Source organism: Pan paniscus, chromosome 23 (assembly GCF_029289425.2).
Source record: "Pan paniscus chromosome 23, NHGRI_mPanPan1-v2.0_pri, whole genome shotgun sequence".
NCBI classification, from domain to species: Eukaryota; Metazoa; Chordata; class Mammalia; order Primates; family Hominidae; genus Pan; species Pan paniscus.
In genome coordinates this window covers 39480188-39498355 of record NC_085927.1, presented here as the reverse complement: position 1 = coordinate 39498355, position 18168 = coordinate 39480188, and the positions used below count along the sequence as shown (strand labels likewise).

Below are 18168 nucleotides of genomic sequence, written 5' to 3'. Positions count from 1 at the left end.
TGCTGGTGTCTCTTGGGTTTTAGACTGCCCTTAGAGTCCACATCCCCTTCAGGCCATAGCAGCTTTGGCTGCTGTGCCTGAGAGTGTTGTTGGACACCCCCAGGGGTGCTCTGGATGAAATTGCCCCTGTTCCCATCTGACCCCAGCAGAGGGAGCCCAGGGCTTGCTTCTGAGCACCCAGTTACACTGTCCAGGGCTCTCAGTTCAATGAGGAGTTCCAGGGCCCCCGGATCGTGGTAGAGCTCATCATGAACATTCTGCTTGTTCATTTCTCAGGTGCCCTACATGCTAATAACAGGGCTGCAGCCTGGCTTTATTGCATGCTCAACTCCAGCTCTTCACTAAGCTGTATACCTGGCCTCAGAATCTGTTTCCTCGCTGTGTGGTTGTTAATTGTAATATCCCCTCCCAGGGTGCTTGTGAAGAGTCAGGTCAAGTGCTTAGCATAGAGGAAGCACTTGGTAAAGGACAGCTGATTTATAATCATTGACTCTTGTAACTTTCACAATAGCTCTATGAGGTGAGTTAACTGAGGCTCTGGACAGTTAAGGGGTAGCCTCAAGGTCACAGGTAGAGAGTGGAGAATTATGATTCGAAGTCAGCGAGACCTGTATACCACTGCTGTCATAGCCAGGTGGGCCCTGACCCCCAAACAGGGAGGAGACATAAAAGGAGATGCCACTGTGAAACCGGGATTAGGTCTTTTAGGCCTTCAGGTGTTGTCTAGCTCATCCTCCTTTTACAAATAGAGAAACTGAGGTCCAGGGAGCATACAACCAATTATCGCAGCACTGGACCTAAAGCCCGAGACTCTGGGCTCCCAGCCCAGAAGCCTTTGCTCAAATACAGGCTGCCTTTGGCCACATGAAGACAGCAACCTGGCATACAGTTTTATTGATTTATCTATTAAAACATAAAGGGTATATTCTCACACTAATTCTTGAATCTCGTACTATCATTCTAATTTCCCTGATTTTTTTCATATATTTTTTGGGGGAGGGAGTTTTCAGACAAACAATTTTTTTTTAATAGTTTTGTGTTTTGAGTCTGGATCACTATAAGGCCCATACATTGCCAATGAGCAAAGCTTCTTTCAAGTGTCTTATCAGAGGGTCCTGCCATCTTTTTTGTTTTCTCCTAAGATTCATTGTCTTGGGCTTTCCACCGTCTTTGTATTTGTTGGAGAAAATGGGTTGTTTGCTCTGTAGGTTCTACCTAGTCTGGATTTTGAGGACTGCGTCCCTGTGGTATCGTTAAACGTGTTCGTCTTTCTACCTGTGTGTTCTTGTGAACAGGGAGTTGGCTTAGAGACTTGATCAGATTAGGTTTTTGAAATTTTTTTGTGGTGGTGGGGTGGGTAGAGGGCAGGACTGTATCATGGCTGTTGTTGAATACTTCCATCAAGAGGCACAGGCTCTCTTTATTTTTGTGATGTTACCGTCTTGACGACTGTTGCCTAGATCCATTAATTCATTAGAGAATTTTTAAAAATCCTCCCTGACAGAGTTAATGTTTTTATTTTATTTTTTATTTATTTATTTATTTATTTTGAGAAGGAGTCTCTGTGTGTCGCCCAGGCTGGAGTGCAGTGGTGAGATCTTGACTCACTGCAACCTCCACCTCCCTGGTTCAAGTGATTCTCCTGCCTCAGCCTCTCGAGTAGCTGGGATTACAGGCATGCGCCACCACGCCTGGCTGATTTTTGTATTTTTAGTGGAGATGGGGTTTTGCCATGTTGGCCAGGCTAGTCTTAAGAGTTAATGGTTTGGTTTTTTGTTTTCTTTTTTCTTGAGACGGAGTCTCGCTCTGTCGCCCAGGCTGGAGTGCAGTGGTACGATCTCAGCTCACTGCAACCTCCGCCTCCTGGGTTCATGCAGTTCTCCTGCCTCAGCCTCCCAAGTAGCTGGGACTACAGGCGCGTGCCACCATGCTGGGCTAATTTTTGTATTTTCAGTAGAGACGGGGTTTCACCATTTTGGCCAGGATGGTCTCGATCTCTTGACCTCATGATCTGCCCGCCTCGGCCTCCCAAAGTGCTGGGATTACAGGCGTGAGCCACCACGCCCGGCCACTAAGGTTTTTTTAATCTCTTACTTTTTATCAAAATTTTATAACAAAGATTTGACTGGTTGAGAAGTTTTTTTGTTTTGGTGTTATATTTTTATGACTATAAATAGCCTTTCCTTTTATGTTCATCATTTTTACCAAGTTCAGTTGTCTTAGCCATATGTTGCAGATATAAATTTTGCCAAGAAGGTGATTCCTTCATCAGGTTTTGTCAATTAATAACCTTCATCGTGGGCAGTTTAGTTCTGTTTTATTTATTTACTAATAGATTGAATCAATCTGTTAGTAATAGTCCCTAAACACTTGCTAAAAGACTGAAAAGTTTTATTTTATTTTATTTTATTTTATTTTGTTTATTTTTTTGAGACAGAGTCTCGCTCTGTCACCCAGGCTAGAGTGCAGTGGTGCAATCTTGGCTTATTGCCAGCTCCGCCTCCCGGGTTCACACCATTCTCCTGCCTCAGCCTCCCAAGTAGCTGGGACTATAGGCGCCCGCCACCATGCCCGGCTAATTTTTTTTTTTTTTTGTATTTTTAGCAGAGACGGGGTTTCACCGTGTTAGCCAGGATGGTCTCGATCTCCTGACTTCATGATCCGCCCGTCTTGGCCTCTCAAGGTGCTGGGATTACAGGCGTGAGCCACTGTGCCTGGCCTGAAATGTTTTATTTGTTTGGTAGTCAGTTCTCCATTTGAGGTGGTGAAGGGGGCAAAGACCTTGGGGAACAGGGATACTCAGTGAGACAGAGTAGGGAAGAGCTGGAAGCCTCCACTGTCCTAGCATGGAGTTCCTGAAGGCATGCTGGGGCCAAAACGCAGGATCGGCACGTGCTGCCCCAAGTTGCTCCTGACGTTATCCATGGAAAGATGAAGGAGAAACCCCTTTGGTTCAGGGAAAGAATGGGCCTTGTCATCCTTTGTGATAAAATTACTACATTACCCTCCCTTTATTATCTCTTTTTTGCTTGTCACATTTAATGACAAACTGTGCCCGAACCATCCCAGGTGGGTGGCAGTGGCGTCACTATTTCTCTCCGCTTGTAGCTGTGGGTCTCCAGTGTATGTGATTGTATCTTTTTCTGGGAACATACAGGGGGCCTTTTTCTGTGATTAGCATAAGATTTTGTCAAAGTGAGATAGACATAGCACCAAAGCTATACACTTGTTCTCTCTGTAGCAGAAAGGAGTCTGTTCTGCTTTTATGAAAATTGAAATTATTTCTACTGATGGTGTCATGGGACTTTGCTCCCCTGAGGTAAGGCCTTAGGCACCATATAAATCTTGAAGGGATGAGTTTTTAAAAAATTAATGATTAAGAGTACTAGTCTGTTTGATCAGACAATATAAAGCCACCTCTAGCACTTACTAGCAGTGTGATCTTGAATAAGCCATATCTTTTAAAGCCTTGAGTTTTTCCTCTATAAAATGGAAATGATAATCCTCCCTCATAGGGTTGTAAGGATGCAATGACCTCAAGCATATAAAGGGTCTGGCCCACAGAAAGCCTTCAATAAATGGTGGCATTGGTCATCAGTGAGACATGGCATTACCATCCCCAAATGCCCAAGCCTATGTTGAAGAAAGATGTTGGCTGCATTCTCACTGCTTACTGTTTTTCCTTTTCTAGTGACTTGCTGTCTCCTGACTCAGTCCTGAGTTGCTTGTATCCTGGGGATCATGGAAAGAAAACTCCGAATCCAGCCAATCAGTATCAGTTTGATAAAGTTGGGTGAGTCAGCAGTTTCCTCCTCTCCGAGCTCTCTACTTCTGAGTTTCTCTGGTGGCTCAAGCTAAATGCTGGAGACCTGTTAGGGCCAGAGGTGACCCAGAGGATAGGAAAGACCACAGGGTAGAAGGAAATGTTTGTTCTTTCTTGCTTACAAGGCAAAGGGAGATCACAAAAAGGGTGGAAGGATCAAAACTCGGAAACATGCTGGGTGTGGTGGCTCACGCCTGTAATCCCAGCACTTTGGAAGGCCAAAGCAGGTGGATTCCTTGAGCTCAGGAGTTCGATACCAGCCTGGGCAACATGGCAAAACCCTGTCTCTACAAGAAATACAAAAATTAGCCAGGCATGGTGGTGGGCATTTGTAGTCCCAGCTACTGGGGAGGTTGAGGTGGGAGAATTGCATGAGCCCAGGAGGTTGAGGCTGCGGTGAGCCATGGTCACGTCGCTGTACTCCAGCCTGGGGGCAACAGAGCCAGACCCTGTCTCAAAACAAAAACAAAAAGAAAAACAAAAAAAAAACCCTCTGGAAGCATAATAATACGTGATACGATAAAAATGTTTGACATTTTAATTATCCGAGGATTAATTTTTAAAAGATTTTCTAAATTGGTAGACCAATAAAGACATTAGTACACTGCCTTTGTATTTGATATTTGCTTATAAGTTGAAGGCTGCAAGAAGAAAAGGAAAAAGAGGAAAGTGAATGTGAGAGAGATGAAATTCACAGTAGGGAACTGACAAAGTTGAAGGGCTTTGCCAGCAGCCTGGCTGTGAACATGGCCAAACCTGCAGGACTGCATGGTTTGTGGGGCATGGGAGGGTGGGAGGAGGCTGTATCCTGGGACCACAGCAGAAATGACTAACAGCACGATTTTATTTATCTTCTTTTCTGCAGCATCCTGACTTTGAGCGACTATGTACTTGAGCTAGGTCACCCCTATTTGTGGGTGCAGAAGCTGGGTGGCCTCCACTTCCCCAAAGAGCAGCCCCAGGTCTGTACACTGATCTCATCTAGTTGGCTGAGGAGCTTACCTCCTCTCTTCCTGTATAGACTCTAGAAAGGCCAGGCCAGGTGCGGTGGCTCATGCCTATAATCCTTGTACTTTGGGAGGCTGAGGCAGGTGGATCACCTGAGGTCAGGAGTTTGAGACCAGCCTGGCCAACATGATGAAACCCCATCTCTACTAAAAATACAAAAAATTAGCTGGGTGTGGTGGCACGTTCCTATAATCCCAGCTATTCAGGAGGCTGAGGCAGGAGAATCACTTGAACCAGGGAGGCAGAGGTTGCGGTGAGCTGAGATCATGCCACTGCACTCCAGCCTGGGCAACAAGAGCAAAACTCCGTCTCAAAAAAAAAAAAAAAAAGGCCTGTCATGGCCTTTGGAGTTTTGAACTGGCAGAATGTGTCCCCTCAGGGACCTGTCTTCTATCCACTCAGGACACTAAAATGTCTTAGACTTACAAGAGTTTACATACCTTTTGCATTTTCTCTGAGCCTAGTAGCCTTTTAGACCCAGGCAACTTGAGTCCTTGCTCTGGGACTCATGTCTGCAGGCTCTGCTGCCCTTGTTCTTGTGCGCAAGTGCCAAATATGAGGCATGAGCAGAAATCCAGGGGGCCTGGCCCCTTAGCAGAAGCCTGCCTTTCCTCAGGAGTTGGACACAGCTTCTCAAGAACGCAGCATATTGTGTTGTTTCTGCCAGGACTCAGCGTCTGGCCTGTCATAGCAGATAAACCTTGCCATGTCTAAAGGGTACCCATCTTGGGGCATGGATAATCCAGGGTGCCGCAGACAGGCAGGTCCCAGGAGAGAGATGGTGCCCGGAGGAAGGGATGGGGGAGCATACGTGTATGTGTCTCATTGTCACTCACAGCAAACAGTGATTGCTGACCACTCGCTGAGCGCCAGCCACATGGAGACCACCATGAAACTTCTGAAGACCAGGGTGCAGTCCCGCCTGGCCCTCCACAAACAGTTTGCATCCCTAGGTAAGCTGATGATGGGGCAGTGGTTTAAGAGTCACTCAGACAACACACGGACAACAACAACTTAGCCTTTCACTCGAAACTTGAATCCTGATGACAAATACAAGACCTGGATTCCTGGCTTTACGGAGTGGGCATCTTGGCAGAGCCACTGGGGAGAGCTCCAGGCCTGTCCAGGCAGAGGACTGAGCTCCCCCTTAGAGCCATCAGTGCTGTCCTGCCTCACAGAGGAGGCCCAGAGCCATTGGGTGACACAAGTTTGTGGACTGGTCAGGGGCAGTTCATCCTAGGTCATGCATTGCAGATTTTGATGTGCATTCGACACATATTTAGTGAGATCCTGATTCATGCCAGGCACTGAGCATAGTGCTGGGGGAAGAACTGAGCACAGTGAACCCCTGCCCCTGGCTCTGTGGCTCACAGTCAGCTTTTTGAATATAGCTATCCAGGGAGCAACTCGCATATCCCTTCCCCAAGGCCTACTGACCTCGTGTTCCCCAGGGTGAGGCTGAGCCTATGTTTTCTTCTAAGCTCCCAAGTGATAATGATGAGCCACTGACTTAGGTGGTGGCATTTGGGGGCTTCTTTTAGTTTATTCACTCAGTAAGTGGTTGTCCAATGCTTACCATGTGGCAGGGGGATGGGGTCAAGATTTTTCTGACCTAAAAGAGTCTCTGGGACAGGCGCAGTGGCTCTTGCCTGTAATCACAGCACTTTGGGAGGCCAAGGCAGACAGATCACTTGAGGTCAGGAGTTCAAGACCAGTCTGCCAACATGGTGAAACTCCATCTCTACTAAAAATACAAAAATTAGCTGGGCATGGTGGTGTGCACTTGTATTCCCAGCTCCTCAGGAGGCTGAAGCAGGAGAATTGCTTGAACCTGAGAGGCGGAGGTTGCAGTGAGCTGAGATCGCATCACTGTATTCCAGCCTGGGCAACAAAGCGAGACTCCATCTCAAAATAAAAAGTAAAAAATAAAAAAGAGTCTCTGTCAGGAAAGGCATTGGGTTTCCAGGACACATCTGGAGACCACTCCCCACCAGTTCTTAGACTCCACATGGCTGCCGATCTCTCCAAAGCACTGATGTTTGTCCATCGGGCCGTGCTCCCCATCAGCATTGCTGAGTTTGTTTTGTCCCAAGGTAGGGAACTTGTCATTCTGGACAGTACTTACTGTGTTGGCATATTTGCTTATTGAAATGCCAGCAGGAATTTACCCTGGAGCAGTTATCTGGCTCTTCTCCCTGACACACAACACTTCAGTTGTTTCCTCCATCAAGGTCAGCTATGAAAACACAGGCCTCTATGCTATTTGATCTAATTAACAGTCACTGCTGCAGGGGCACCCTCCCTAGTTCTGACTGTAAGGGTTTTTCTTTGGCAGGCTATCATTTGCATTAAAGAGAAAGCACCATAAGTGCTGGCACTGGATCTGGCCACAAGCACATAGCACTGGGTGAAGGTCAGGCTGACATGCTTGCATTCCTGGCACGTGTTGACCTGGGTACTTCCTGAGTACCAGGTATACCAGGATAGCTGGCCGGGCCATCTGAGCCCTTCAGAGAGCCCCAGGAGGATGCTAGTTACCCATCTGTGGCACCTGATTTCTACCTGTGACGTCATCTGTCTTGTTCTCTTTTAGAACATGGCATTGTGCCAGTTACCAGTGATTGCCAGTACCTCTTCCCTGCCAAGGTTGTCTCTCGCCTGGTGAAATGGGTGACAATTGCCCATGAGGATTACATGGTAGGTGAAGGAGTGACAAGTTACCCTTACTGTCCTGAGGATTGCAGGACCATGTCACCTTTCAGCTCCTGCCACCTCACTGGAAAAGCAGGGTATTTAACCAGAGGAGCCAGCAGTTCACTTCTTGTCTGTGGTACCTCTTCTAGGAGCTGCACTTCACCAAAGACATTGTGGATGCGGGACTGGCTGGGGACACCAATCTCTACTACATGGCGCTCATCGAAAGGGGCACAGGTAATTGCTCTGCTGATTACAGGGGTTCTAGACAAAGGGCGCTGCCAAGAATCAAACACTCTCGGGGGCTGCCCAAAGCAGAAGATCCTGGAGTCCTGCTGCAAGGACTTAACAGATAATAATGATCGTGAGAGCCTGTTCAGCAAGGACTCATTCTGCAACACAGTCACACACATGCTGTGTATCACTGAACCCTCACTGCAGTCCTAGGGGTGGTGCTTTCATTTCTATTTTACATGGGAGGAAATTCAGGCTTAGTTGCAAGCCCAGTCTGAGTGCTGAGCCTGAGCTCTTTGCTCCTTCCTTCACCGCTTTCTAGTACCGGACATCTCCTCCTTCTCCCTCTTCATAACAGGGCTGAGGTGTCACCCTCAGGTTGTAAAGGGCAGGGCCACAGGGCCTCCCTCCCTCTTCTGCAGTCCCTGCACTCACTTTAGAGGCATTGAAAGCTCTGATTCTTCACACCTCTTCTGGCATCTGACTCTGCCAGGGCTCCCTGCTGAAGTCCTGGGATGTTGTGTTTGGGCCGTTGTGCTGTTGTCCCACCCAAGCCGCAGCAAGCCTGGCACTGCCCGTGGGATCTGACACCCCCAAGACTTGGTGCTGAGCTGAGGAAGTTGTCTGTAGTTCTAAGACAGTTCCAGAACTGTAAGGAAAGGCTGAACTCTTTGGTATCAGAGTTTCTGTCCTCACTACCCCACTTTCTTCTCTTTCTATTCTTCATGTCTTTTAAAAAAAAAATTCTGAAGAAACTGAATATTTCAGATACAGTTGAGGCCTCCCTATCCCACTTTATTCCCTTTCTCCTAATAAGTGACTACTATTTGGATTTTATGCATTTGCTTTCCATCCTTTCCCTGCCACACCCTTTTTTTTTTTTTTTTTTCAGTAGAGATAAGGTCTTGCTTTGTCGCCCAGGCTGGAGTGCAGTGGCACGATCATAGCTCACTGCAATCTTGAACTCCTGGACTCAAGCAATCCTTCTTCCACCTTAGCTCCCTGAGTAGCTGCGACTACAGGTATGCTACCATGCTCAGCTAAGATTTTTTGTTTTTGTTTTTGTTTTTTTGTAGAGGCAGGTTCTTACTATGTTGCCAAGCCTGGTCTCACACTCCTGGCCTTTCTTCCAAAGTGCTGGGATTGTAGGCATGAGCCATCATGCCTCGCCTCTCCCCTTTCAAAATTTAATTTAACTTATTTTTTGAGACAGGGTCTTGCTCTGTTGCCTAGACTGGAGTACAGTGGCTCAGTCATGGCTCACTGCAGCCTCAACTGCCTGGGCTCAAGTCATTTCCCTACCTCAGCCTCTTGAGTAGCTGGAGCTACAAATGTGCACCACCATGCTTGGCTAATTTTTTTTTTTTTTTGTAGAGATAAGGTCTTGCTTTGTTGCCCAGGCCAGTCTCGAACTCCTAGGTTTAAGTGATCCTCCCAAAGTGCTGGGATTGCAGGCATGAACCACCACACCCGGTCTTCCTTTTATCTCATCCCTAAACAACATAAAGTACAGGAATACCTCAGAGATATTGCAGGTTCAGTTGCAGACTACCACAATAAAGCAGACTTTGCAATAAAGTAGGTGACACAAATTTTCTGGTTTCCCAGTACGTATACAAGTTATGTTTGCACTATAGTCTAAGTGTACAATAGCATCATGTTTTTAAAAAACAATATACAGCCGGGCGCAGTGGCTCATGCCTATAATCCCAGCATTCTGGGAGGCTGAGGTGGGCAGATCACCTGAGGTCAGGAGTTCAAGACCAGCCTGGCCAACATAGTGAAACCCTGTCTCTACTAAAAATACAAAAATTGGCTGGGCATGGTGGCATGCACCTGTAGTCCCAGCTACTCAGGAGGCTGAGGCAGGAGAATCTCTTGAACCTAGGAGGTGGAGGTTACAATGGGCCGAGATCATGCCACTGCACTCCAGCCTGGGCGACAGAGCAAGACTCTCTCTCAAAAAAAACAACAACAAAAAACAATATATATACCTTAATTTAAAAGTACTTTATGGGCTGGGCATGGTGGCCCATGCCTGTAATCCCAGCACTTTGGGAGGCTGAGGTGGGAGGATCACTTGAGGTCAGGAGTTCAAGACCAGCCTGGCCAACATAGCAAACCCTGTCTCTACTAAAAATATAAAAGTTAGCTGGGGTTGGTGGTGGGCACCTGTAATCTCAGCTACTTGGGAGTCTGAGGCAGGAGAATTGCTCGAACCCGGAAGGTTCGAGCTTGCAGTGAGCCAAGATCGAGCCACTGCACTCCAGCCTGGGCGACAGAGCAAGACTCCGTCTCAAAATATATATATATATTTTTTTTCATTTGAGTGCATTGTGAAATTGAAAAGCAAAATTTAGACGAATAAGTGGGCAACAATTGCAAATATAATTCTTCAGTCATGGCCGGGTGCGGTGGCTCAGGTGTGTAATCCCAGCACTTTGGGAAGCCGAGGCGGGTGGATCACGAGGTCAGGAGATGGAGACCATCCTGGCTAACATGGTGAAACCCCATCTCTACTAAAAATACAAAAAATTAGCCGGGCCTGGTGGCGGGCGCCTGTAGTCCCAGCTACTCGGGAGGGTGAGGCAGGAGAATGGCGTGAACCCGGGAGGCGGAGCTTGCAGTGAGCTGAGATGGCGCCACTGCACTCCAGCCTGGGTGACAGTGCGAGACTCCATCTCAAAAAAAAAAAAAAAAATTCTTCAGTCATTCTACAACAGATCCATTTGGAAACTTTCTGTAGTGTGAATTTAAAAATTGGTGAACAGCCTGGGTGTGGTGGCTCACGCCTGTAATCCCAGCACTTTTAGGTGGAGGCGGGTGGATCGCGAGGTCAAGAGTTCAAGACCAGCCTGGCCAAGATGGTGAAAACCCATCTCTACTAAAAATACAAAAATTAGCTGGGCGCGGTGGCGCATGCCTGTAATTCCAGCTACTTGGGAGGCTGAGGCAGGAGAATCGCTTGAACTTGGGAGGCGGAGGTTGCAGTGAGCTGAGATTGGGCCATTGCACTCCAGCCTTGGTAACAAGAGCGAGACTCTGTCTCAAAAAAAAAAAAATTGATGGACAGAGATAAATCCAGAAATGTATGCTGATTATTAGGACAGAAGCAATACAGCAGCAGAGAAAGAAAATACTTTTTGTTTTATTTTTATTTTTTATTTATTTAAGTCTTTATAGGGATGAGGACTTGCTATGTTGACCAGGCTGGTCTTAAACTTCTGGCTTCAAACCATCCTTCTGCCTCAGCCTGCCATTGTGCTGGGATTACAGGCGTGAGCCACGACGCCTGGCCAGAAAGCACTTTTTATTTATTTATTTTGAGACGGAGTCTTGCTTTGTTGCGTAGGCTGGAGTACAGTGGCATGATCTCAGCTCACTGCAACCTCCACCTTCCCAGGTTCAAGTGACCCTCCCGTCTTGGCCTCCTAAGCAGCTAGGATTACAAGCATGTCCCACTAGGCCTGGCTAATTTTTGTATTTTTACTAGAGATGAGATTTCACTATGTTGGCTGGGCTGGTCCTGACCTCAAGTGATCCACCCACTTCTGCCTCCCAAAGTGCTGGGATTATAGGCGTGACCCCCCATGCCCAGTCCAGAACACTCTTTTTTGGGGACGGGGAGGTAAAGCAACTTTTTTTTTTTTTTTTTGAGACGGAGTCTTGCTCTGTCACCCAGGCTGGAGTGCAGTGGCATGATCTCTGCTCACTGCAAGCTCCACCTCCTGGATTCAAGTGATTCTCCTGCCTCAGCCTCCTGAGTAGCTGGTAGCTGGGACTACAGTCGCCCACCACCACGCCCAGCTAATTTTTTGTATTTTTAGTAGAGACGGGGTTTCACCGAGTTAGCCAGGATGGTCTCGATCTCCTGATCTCGTGATCCGCCCACCTCGGCCTCCCAAAGTGCTGGGATTACAGGCGTGAGCCACCGCGCCAGCCACAACTTTTAAATTAATGTTCTGACTGTTAGGGAAGAATTGTGTTAACCTCTCCTCTCCTCTCCTCTGTTATTTGAATAACTAGTGGTCAGAGAGTTAAAGTCTCCCCCCTAAAAATAACTAAAAAGGAATGGCATACCTATCCCACTTGAGAAGATAAATGTCTTCCTGTTGAAAAAGGCAAAGGCTTTCACCAGAGAATAAATGAGTATGTTCAAAAACACAAATATTTTGTTTAATGATTATGAACACAGCTTTGATATCAGCCAGTTCTGGTTAAACTCAGCACTGCTACCTTCCAACTATTTGATGGTAGGGAAGTTTCTGTCAGAGCCTGTTTCTTTATGTGTAAAATGAGGATGAGGATAATAGTACCTAACTCATAGAATTATTGTTAGGATGAAATAAAATGTGTCTAGAGGGTTTAGCACAGTGCCTGGGATACAGTAAGGACTCTCTACATGTTGCCTAGTATACAGAATTTTAGGTAACAAAGTATGTAAAAATCAAATGGAGAAAATATATTTGATGTGATAGTTGATACACAGTATTGTTGAAAAATTAGTAAGCTTTCACATGGAGAAAACCTTAGCTTGCTAGCAAATAAAGAAATGACAATTACACTTCTATCAAAGTAGCAAATAGAACTCATGGAGAGAGCCAAGGTGGACCAGACTCTGGGGAGTCCGCAGCTTTGTGGCACAGTAAATATGTGAAAGTCCTTGGAGAGACCAATTATAGGACCTCACATTCTGCAAGCTGGCAATTCCACTTAGGACATTCTGGAACAGTTGGTACCAGAATATACTCTGCAGCATTCAGATTAATAGGAGACATCTGAGCTAGCCTCAGGGGTGCAGTGGGGAGGCTGCCATGGCTGGCAAGCTGAGTCTTAGAACTGAGCATTTCCCCTCTCTCCTCTCTTCCCAGCCAAACTGCAGGCTGCTGTGGTGTTGAACCCTGGCTACTCCTCCATCCCACCTATTTTCCAGCTCTGTTTGAACTGGAAAGGGGAGAAAACCAACAGCAACGATGACAACATTCGGGTAAGACCTAGCTGGGGATGACAGGAGGAGCAGGCAGAGCTCCCCGGGGAGGTGGCCGTGGCAGAACCCACTGCAGCTGAGGACTTGGGCACTGCCTTAATTCCCAAAACAGAAGGTTGTGCCAGGATTTGCAGAATTTGCTGGAGCTTGTGTGGTGTAATAGAGGAAAGAGCCCAGACCTACTTGCCTACCTTGGGGTCCACAGGTTTCCCCACTTAGAGAGTAAGGAGAAATACCTGCCTTGAAAGGTTATTGGCTTGGGCTCCTATAAAAAATGTGAATAAGCTCTGAAGCATTATAGAAGCACTGGAATGACATGAGGAATGACATCACTGCAGTTGTTAATCAGCATTGCAGCTGTTAATCAGCATTGCAGTTGTTAATCAGCATTGCTGCTACTAAATCAAACATGCCATGGAACACGTTTTTAACCAACATCTTCTGACTTAGGCCTTATTTTGAGACTGCTTCCCTGCACACCTCTTGTTTTCCTGGCTGTGGGCATATGAGGCAGGGAAAGCTATGGGTCAGAATCAGGAAGACCTCATTGTCTTGATGAGGGGGCCTGAGGACAAGCCAGTCTAGCTTGATCTGATGGCCTAGCCCCTGGCCCAGCCCCTGCAGAGGCATCAGCGCTCGGGCCCATCCAGGGACGGAAGCCTGGCCAGTGTGGTCCCCCACATGCAGGAAGGTAGTGCTGAGATGCTGGCTTTCCTATCACACAGGCCATGGAGGGCGAAGTCAATGTGTGCTACAAGGAGCTGTGTGGCCCTTGGCCCAGCCACCAGCTGTTGACCAACCAGCTGCAGCGGCTGTGTGTGCTGCTGGATGTTTACCTGGAGACCGAGAGCCATGACGATAGTGTGGAGGGGCCCAAGGAATTTCCCCAGGAGAAGATGTGTCTGCGGCTCTTCAGGTGAGGAGAGGGTTGGGGCTCTGGTGACTTCTCACGGTGATGTGGGACAGAGATCAGAGCCAGATTTTCTGGGGAGAGCTTGCTTCTTCCTTCCTGAAACTTCCCCTGCAGCCGATGCCTATCACTCTGGTCCACCTGTTTTTCACTAACACCTCCTGAAGGTGTTAGTGCCAGGTCTGAGCCAAGAGGATTTGGCTGAACTTTATTTTCTATACTTTCTGTGGAAAACAATAGAGTTTATTTGCTTTTTACTGTCCAAATAAGCTTTTTAAACTGTGTGCATCCTCGCCTGTCCCCAGGGAGTCTGCTGTGGTCTTTCTAGGGTACTGTCCTGTCAGTGAGAATCACAGCTTAGGCAGTCAGGTGGCACAGAAGGAACCAGCTTCAAAGTAAGACAGATACGAGTGCAGATCTCTGTTTTGCTGCTGACCTTAGAAGAGTCAGTTCTGCTTAGCTCTGAGCCCTCCTCCAGCTTTTTTTTTGTTTGTTTCCTTTTCTTTGAGACACGGTCTTACTCTCTTGCCCAGACTGGAGTGCAGCAGCATGATCATAGCCCACTGTGGCCTTGCAGTCTTGACCTCTGGGGCTCAAACAATCCTTCCGCCTCAGCCTCCCTAGTAGCTGGGACCACAGACATGCACCGCCACACGCAACTAATTTTTAAATTTTTTTGTAGAGATGGGGTTTCACCATATTAGCCAGGCTGGTCTCAAACTCCTAGGCTCAAGTGATCAGCTTGTCTCAGCCTCCCAAAGGGCTGGGATTACAGGCATGAGCCATTGTGCCTGACCCCTATTTTCTAAAGACAGAAATGGTGAAAGTAATACCTTCTAGCTCATGATGAAGCAGAAGTAATTCATATAAAGTCCTGGCACAGGACTGGGACTTGGAAAATGCCAGCAGTTCCTGACAGCTTGGTACTCAAGAGTGTCTGGGCTCATGGCACTTCCAGCTACTTTTCCTTTCTCTTTCATTTTGGGTCCTTTATTTCCCTTTCAGCCACTAACTCATGTTCTTTTAAGAGTCAGTTTCAAAACTGCAGATTTCACTGCTCAGGCATCCCTTCCCTTCTGCGTGAGGTTGGCGGGGAGCAGTGTTTGGGAAGGAAGAAGAGTGATAATCTGTTTCTAATCAGAACATTCCCCCTTGTTCCCTGTCAGTCTACACAGTGCCTTATCTCTCCCTCACCTTATTCTCTGTTCCCTGTCAGTCTAAGCAGTGCCTTACCTCTCCCTTACCTTGTTCTCTGTTCCCTGTCAGTCTAAGCAGTGCCTTACCTCTCCCTCACCTTGTTCTCTGTTCCCTGTCAGTCTAAACAGTGCCTTACCTCTCCCTCACCTTGTTCTCAGACAGCCAGTTCTAGCCCCTAGAAGCAGTCCCAGCATCCTTTCACCTCATCTGACACCTCCACTGGCCTGGTTCATTATGTTATCTCATAATAACCAGTTCCAGCTCTGAGTGGCTGCTGGGAGGTGGAGCTGGTGGCCAGATGCTGGCACCTTCTAGGACTTGCTCTCTCCCTAGAGGGCTTGTGTGAGACCTCTGCTCTTCTCACCTGCCCAGCCCACTCTAGCACATTGCCAGGGTGGCAACTCTCACATGGCCAGCATTGATTTCCTCTTCTCCAGTGGTTCCCAAAGGACCCATTTCTTTTTCTTTTTTCTTTTTTTTTTTTTTGAGACGGAGTCTCACTCTGTCGCCCAGGCTGGAGTGTAGTAGCACGATCTCGGCTCACTGCAACCTCCACCTCCCGGCCAAAGGACCCCATTCTTGAAGGGCTTTGTTGTGTCTCCAGGCTGAGCTCCTCTGTCAGCATTCTGGGAAGGTGCTCCTTCAGTGACTCAGATCCAGTTAACTCTATGGCCGGCAGATGTGAGAGGCAAGGCTCTCCGGCCAGGATGCAGAGTGCTGGCATGGGCAGCAAGAGACCTGAGGCCAGTAGTTCCACCAGCCTGGCCAACATGGCAAAACCTAAACTAAACCTCAATCTAAACCCGGGCGTGGTGGTGCATGCCTGTAATCCCAGCTACTTGGGAGGCTGAGGTACAAAAATCCTTTGAACCCGGGAAGCAGGGGTTGCAGTGAGCCGAGATCACGCCACTGCACTCCAGCCTGGGCGACACAGAGACTCCGTCTCAAAAAATAAAAAAAGGAACAATCCTAAAAAGTGAGGATGCCCAAAGCTATGTCCCCAAAGTGCCACTGTCAGTGAGGGCCTTTCCAAGTTTGTGTTCACTCATTTGCAAGCACAAAAAGACATTTTTACAAAAATAGTATCGCACCTTATATGTTGTTCTGCCGTATGCTTTTCTCAACAACATTCTGTGTCTTGTAACTCTGCCTCTTCTTTTTCCCTTGTGTGAATGAACCATAATTTATTTTATCAGCCTAGAAGGTGTGTTATTAACAACTCCGTTCTCCTATTTCTCTAGGGGTCCCAGCAGGATGAAGCCATTTAAATACAACCATCCTCAGGGATTCTTCAGCCATCGCTGACCTCCCGCGCAGACCGTTGTTTCCCCCAAGGCCTCACCCTGAGCACTGGGCTTCTGCTTTCTGCTCTGGCCCACATGTGACTCTTGATATTCTCCAAAGACACCAGCCAATTAAAAAGCATCACCTGACCAGTGGCCTTTGTCTGTGGTTCCTGGCAAGGTGGCTTTGCAGTCTGGAAGGGCAGGTGGGAGCTGTGACACAGTGTGAAAAAGCATTTGTAGAGAGACTTTTTCTCAGCAGCCAATAAAAGCAGAGTGGAAAAAGATTCCAATTCTGCAGAGAGATGCTCACCTCTTGTCTACGCACACCCTATTTGTGCTTTGGGGGGTGAGGTCCTCATGATCTTGTATTTATTATCCCAAGTTCCTGCTGTTAAGAGGTGGTAGGAGAAGCCAAAGGCAGCAGAGCACAAAAAGCAAAACTCTTCCCTCCCCACCCGCTCTTCCCATTAGTCCTGTCAGGGTTGCCGATGGACAAATTGTCTCTGATCGTTGGATGTTATAAATGTCTGACAGTGCAGTGTAAACAGAAGACAAACTCAGTTGATCCTTGAACAACTCAGGGGTTAGGGGCACCAACACCCCCTGCCCTGCACAGTTGAAAAATCCGTGTATAACTTTTGACTCCCTAAAAACTTAACTAATAGCCTGCTGTTGACCAGTAGTATGCTATTAGTAGTTACTTACTGCTAACATAGTCAGTACATATTTTCAGTATATATTTTGTATCTTATACACTGTATTCTTACAATACAGTAAACTAGAGAAAAGAAAATGTTATAAGGAAAGTCACAAGGGGGCCTGAGTGCAGTGGCTCACGTCTGTAATCCCAGCACTTTGGGAGGCCAAGGCAGGTGGATCACTTGAGGTCAGGAGTTTGAGACCAGCCTGGCCGACATGGTGAAACCCTGTCTCTACTAAAAACATGGAAATTAGCCAAGCGTGGTGGCGCATGCCTGTAGTCCCAGTTACTCAGGAGGCTGAGGCAGAATTACTTGAACCCATGAGGCAGAGGTTGCAGTAAGCCAAGATCACGCTCCTGTGCTCCGGCTTGGGCAAGAGTGAGACTCCGTCTCAAAAATAAATAAATAAGAAAGCCATAAGGAAGAAAATATATATCTACTATTAAGTAGAAGTGGATCACCATAAAGGTCTTCACATACTGTCTCAGGGTTGAATAGTCTAAGGAAGAGGAGGGGTTGGTCTTGGTGTCTCAGGGATGGCAGAGGCAGAAAAAGTGGGGGAGGTGGAGGGGGAGGCAGGCACCACTGTTATTTTTATTGAACAAAATCTGTGCAGGGACTCATGACTGTAATCCTAGTACTTTGGGAAGCTAAGGCGGGAGGATCCCTTGAGGCCAGGAGTTCAGGTCCAGCCTGGGCAACGTAGTGAGAGACCCTGTATCTACAAAAAATTTAAAAATCAGCCAGGTGTGGTGGTATGCACCAATAGTCCCAGTTACTCAGAAGGCTGAGGTGGGCGGATGACTGGAGTCCAGGAGTTCAAGGTAGCAGTGAGCTATTCATTGTGCCTGTACTGTACTCCAGCCTGGGAAACAATGCGAGTCCCTATCTCTAAAAAATTTTAAAAAAAGAAATCTGCATATAATAGACCCACAGAGTCCAAACTATTGTTCAGAGATCAACTGTACTTCACAGAGAGTAATTCTAAGTCTTACAGGATTTCATGGAGATGGCGAGAGTGGTGTTGGAGAATCAATCACATACAGAGATACAGGACAGTGAGACCAGGTAACATTTGAGGAGAATATTTTTTTTTTATTGAGACAGGGTCTTGCTCTGTTGTCCAGGCTGGAGTGCAGTGGCACGAACACAGCTCACTGCCGCCTCAACCTCTCCTGGGTTCAAGTGATCCTTCTGCCTCAGCTTCCCAAGTAGCTGGGACCACAGGTGTGTGCCACCATTTCTGGCTAATTTTTAAATTTTTTGTAGGGCGGGATCCCACTATTTTTCCCAGGCTGGTCTCAAACTCCTGGGCTCAAATGATCCTC

General features: G+C 47.3%; 1 protein-coding gene across 12 annotated transcripts in view; it reads left to right on the top strand.

Annotated features, from left to right (window-relative positions):
* The window catches only part of THOC5 (THO complex subunit 5), a 46452-nt gene extending 30029 nt beyond the window's left edge, over positions 1 to 16423 (top strand). For all 12 annotated transcript variants that reach the window (XM_055105918.2, XM_008964389.4, XM_055105917.2 and 9 more), the window contains 8 exons: positions 3692 to 3793; positions 4689 to 4785; positions 5670 to 5784; positions 7425 to 7528; positions 7675 to 7762; positions 12631 to 12746; positions 13472 to 13662; positions 16095 to 16423. In XM_055105918.2, the coding sequence (XP_054961893.1) occupies positions 3692 to 3793; positions 4689 to 4785; positions 5670 to 5784; positions 7425 to 7528; positions 7675 to 7762; positions 12631 to 12746; positions 13472 to 13662; positions 16095 to 16158 (877 nt within the window). In that variant the 3' untranslated portion in view covers positions 16159 to 16423. The remainder of the gene's footprint in view (positions 1 to 3691; positions 3794 to 4688; positions 4786 to 5669; positions 5785 to 7424; positions 7529 to 7674; positions 7763 to 12630; positions 12747 to 13471; positions 13663 to 16094) is intronic.
* Positions 16424 to 18168: the final 1745 nt, after the last annotated feature.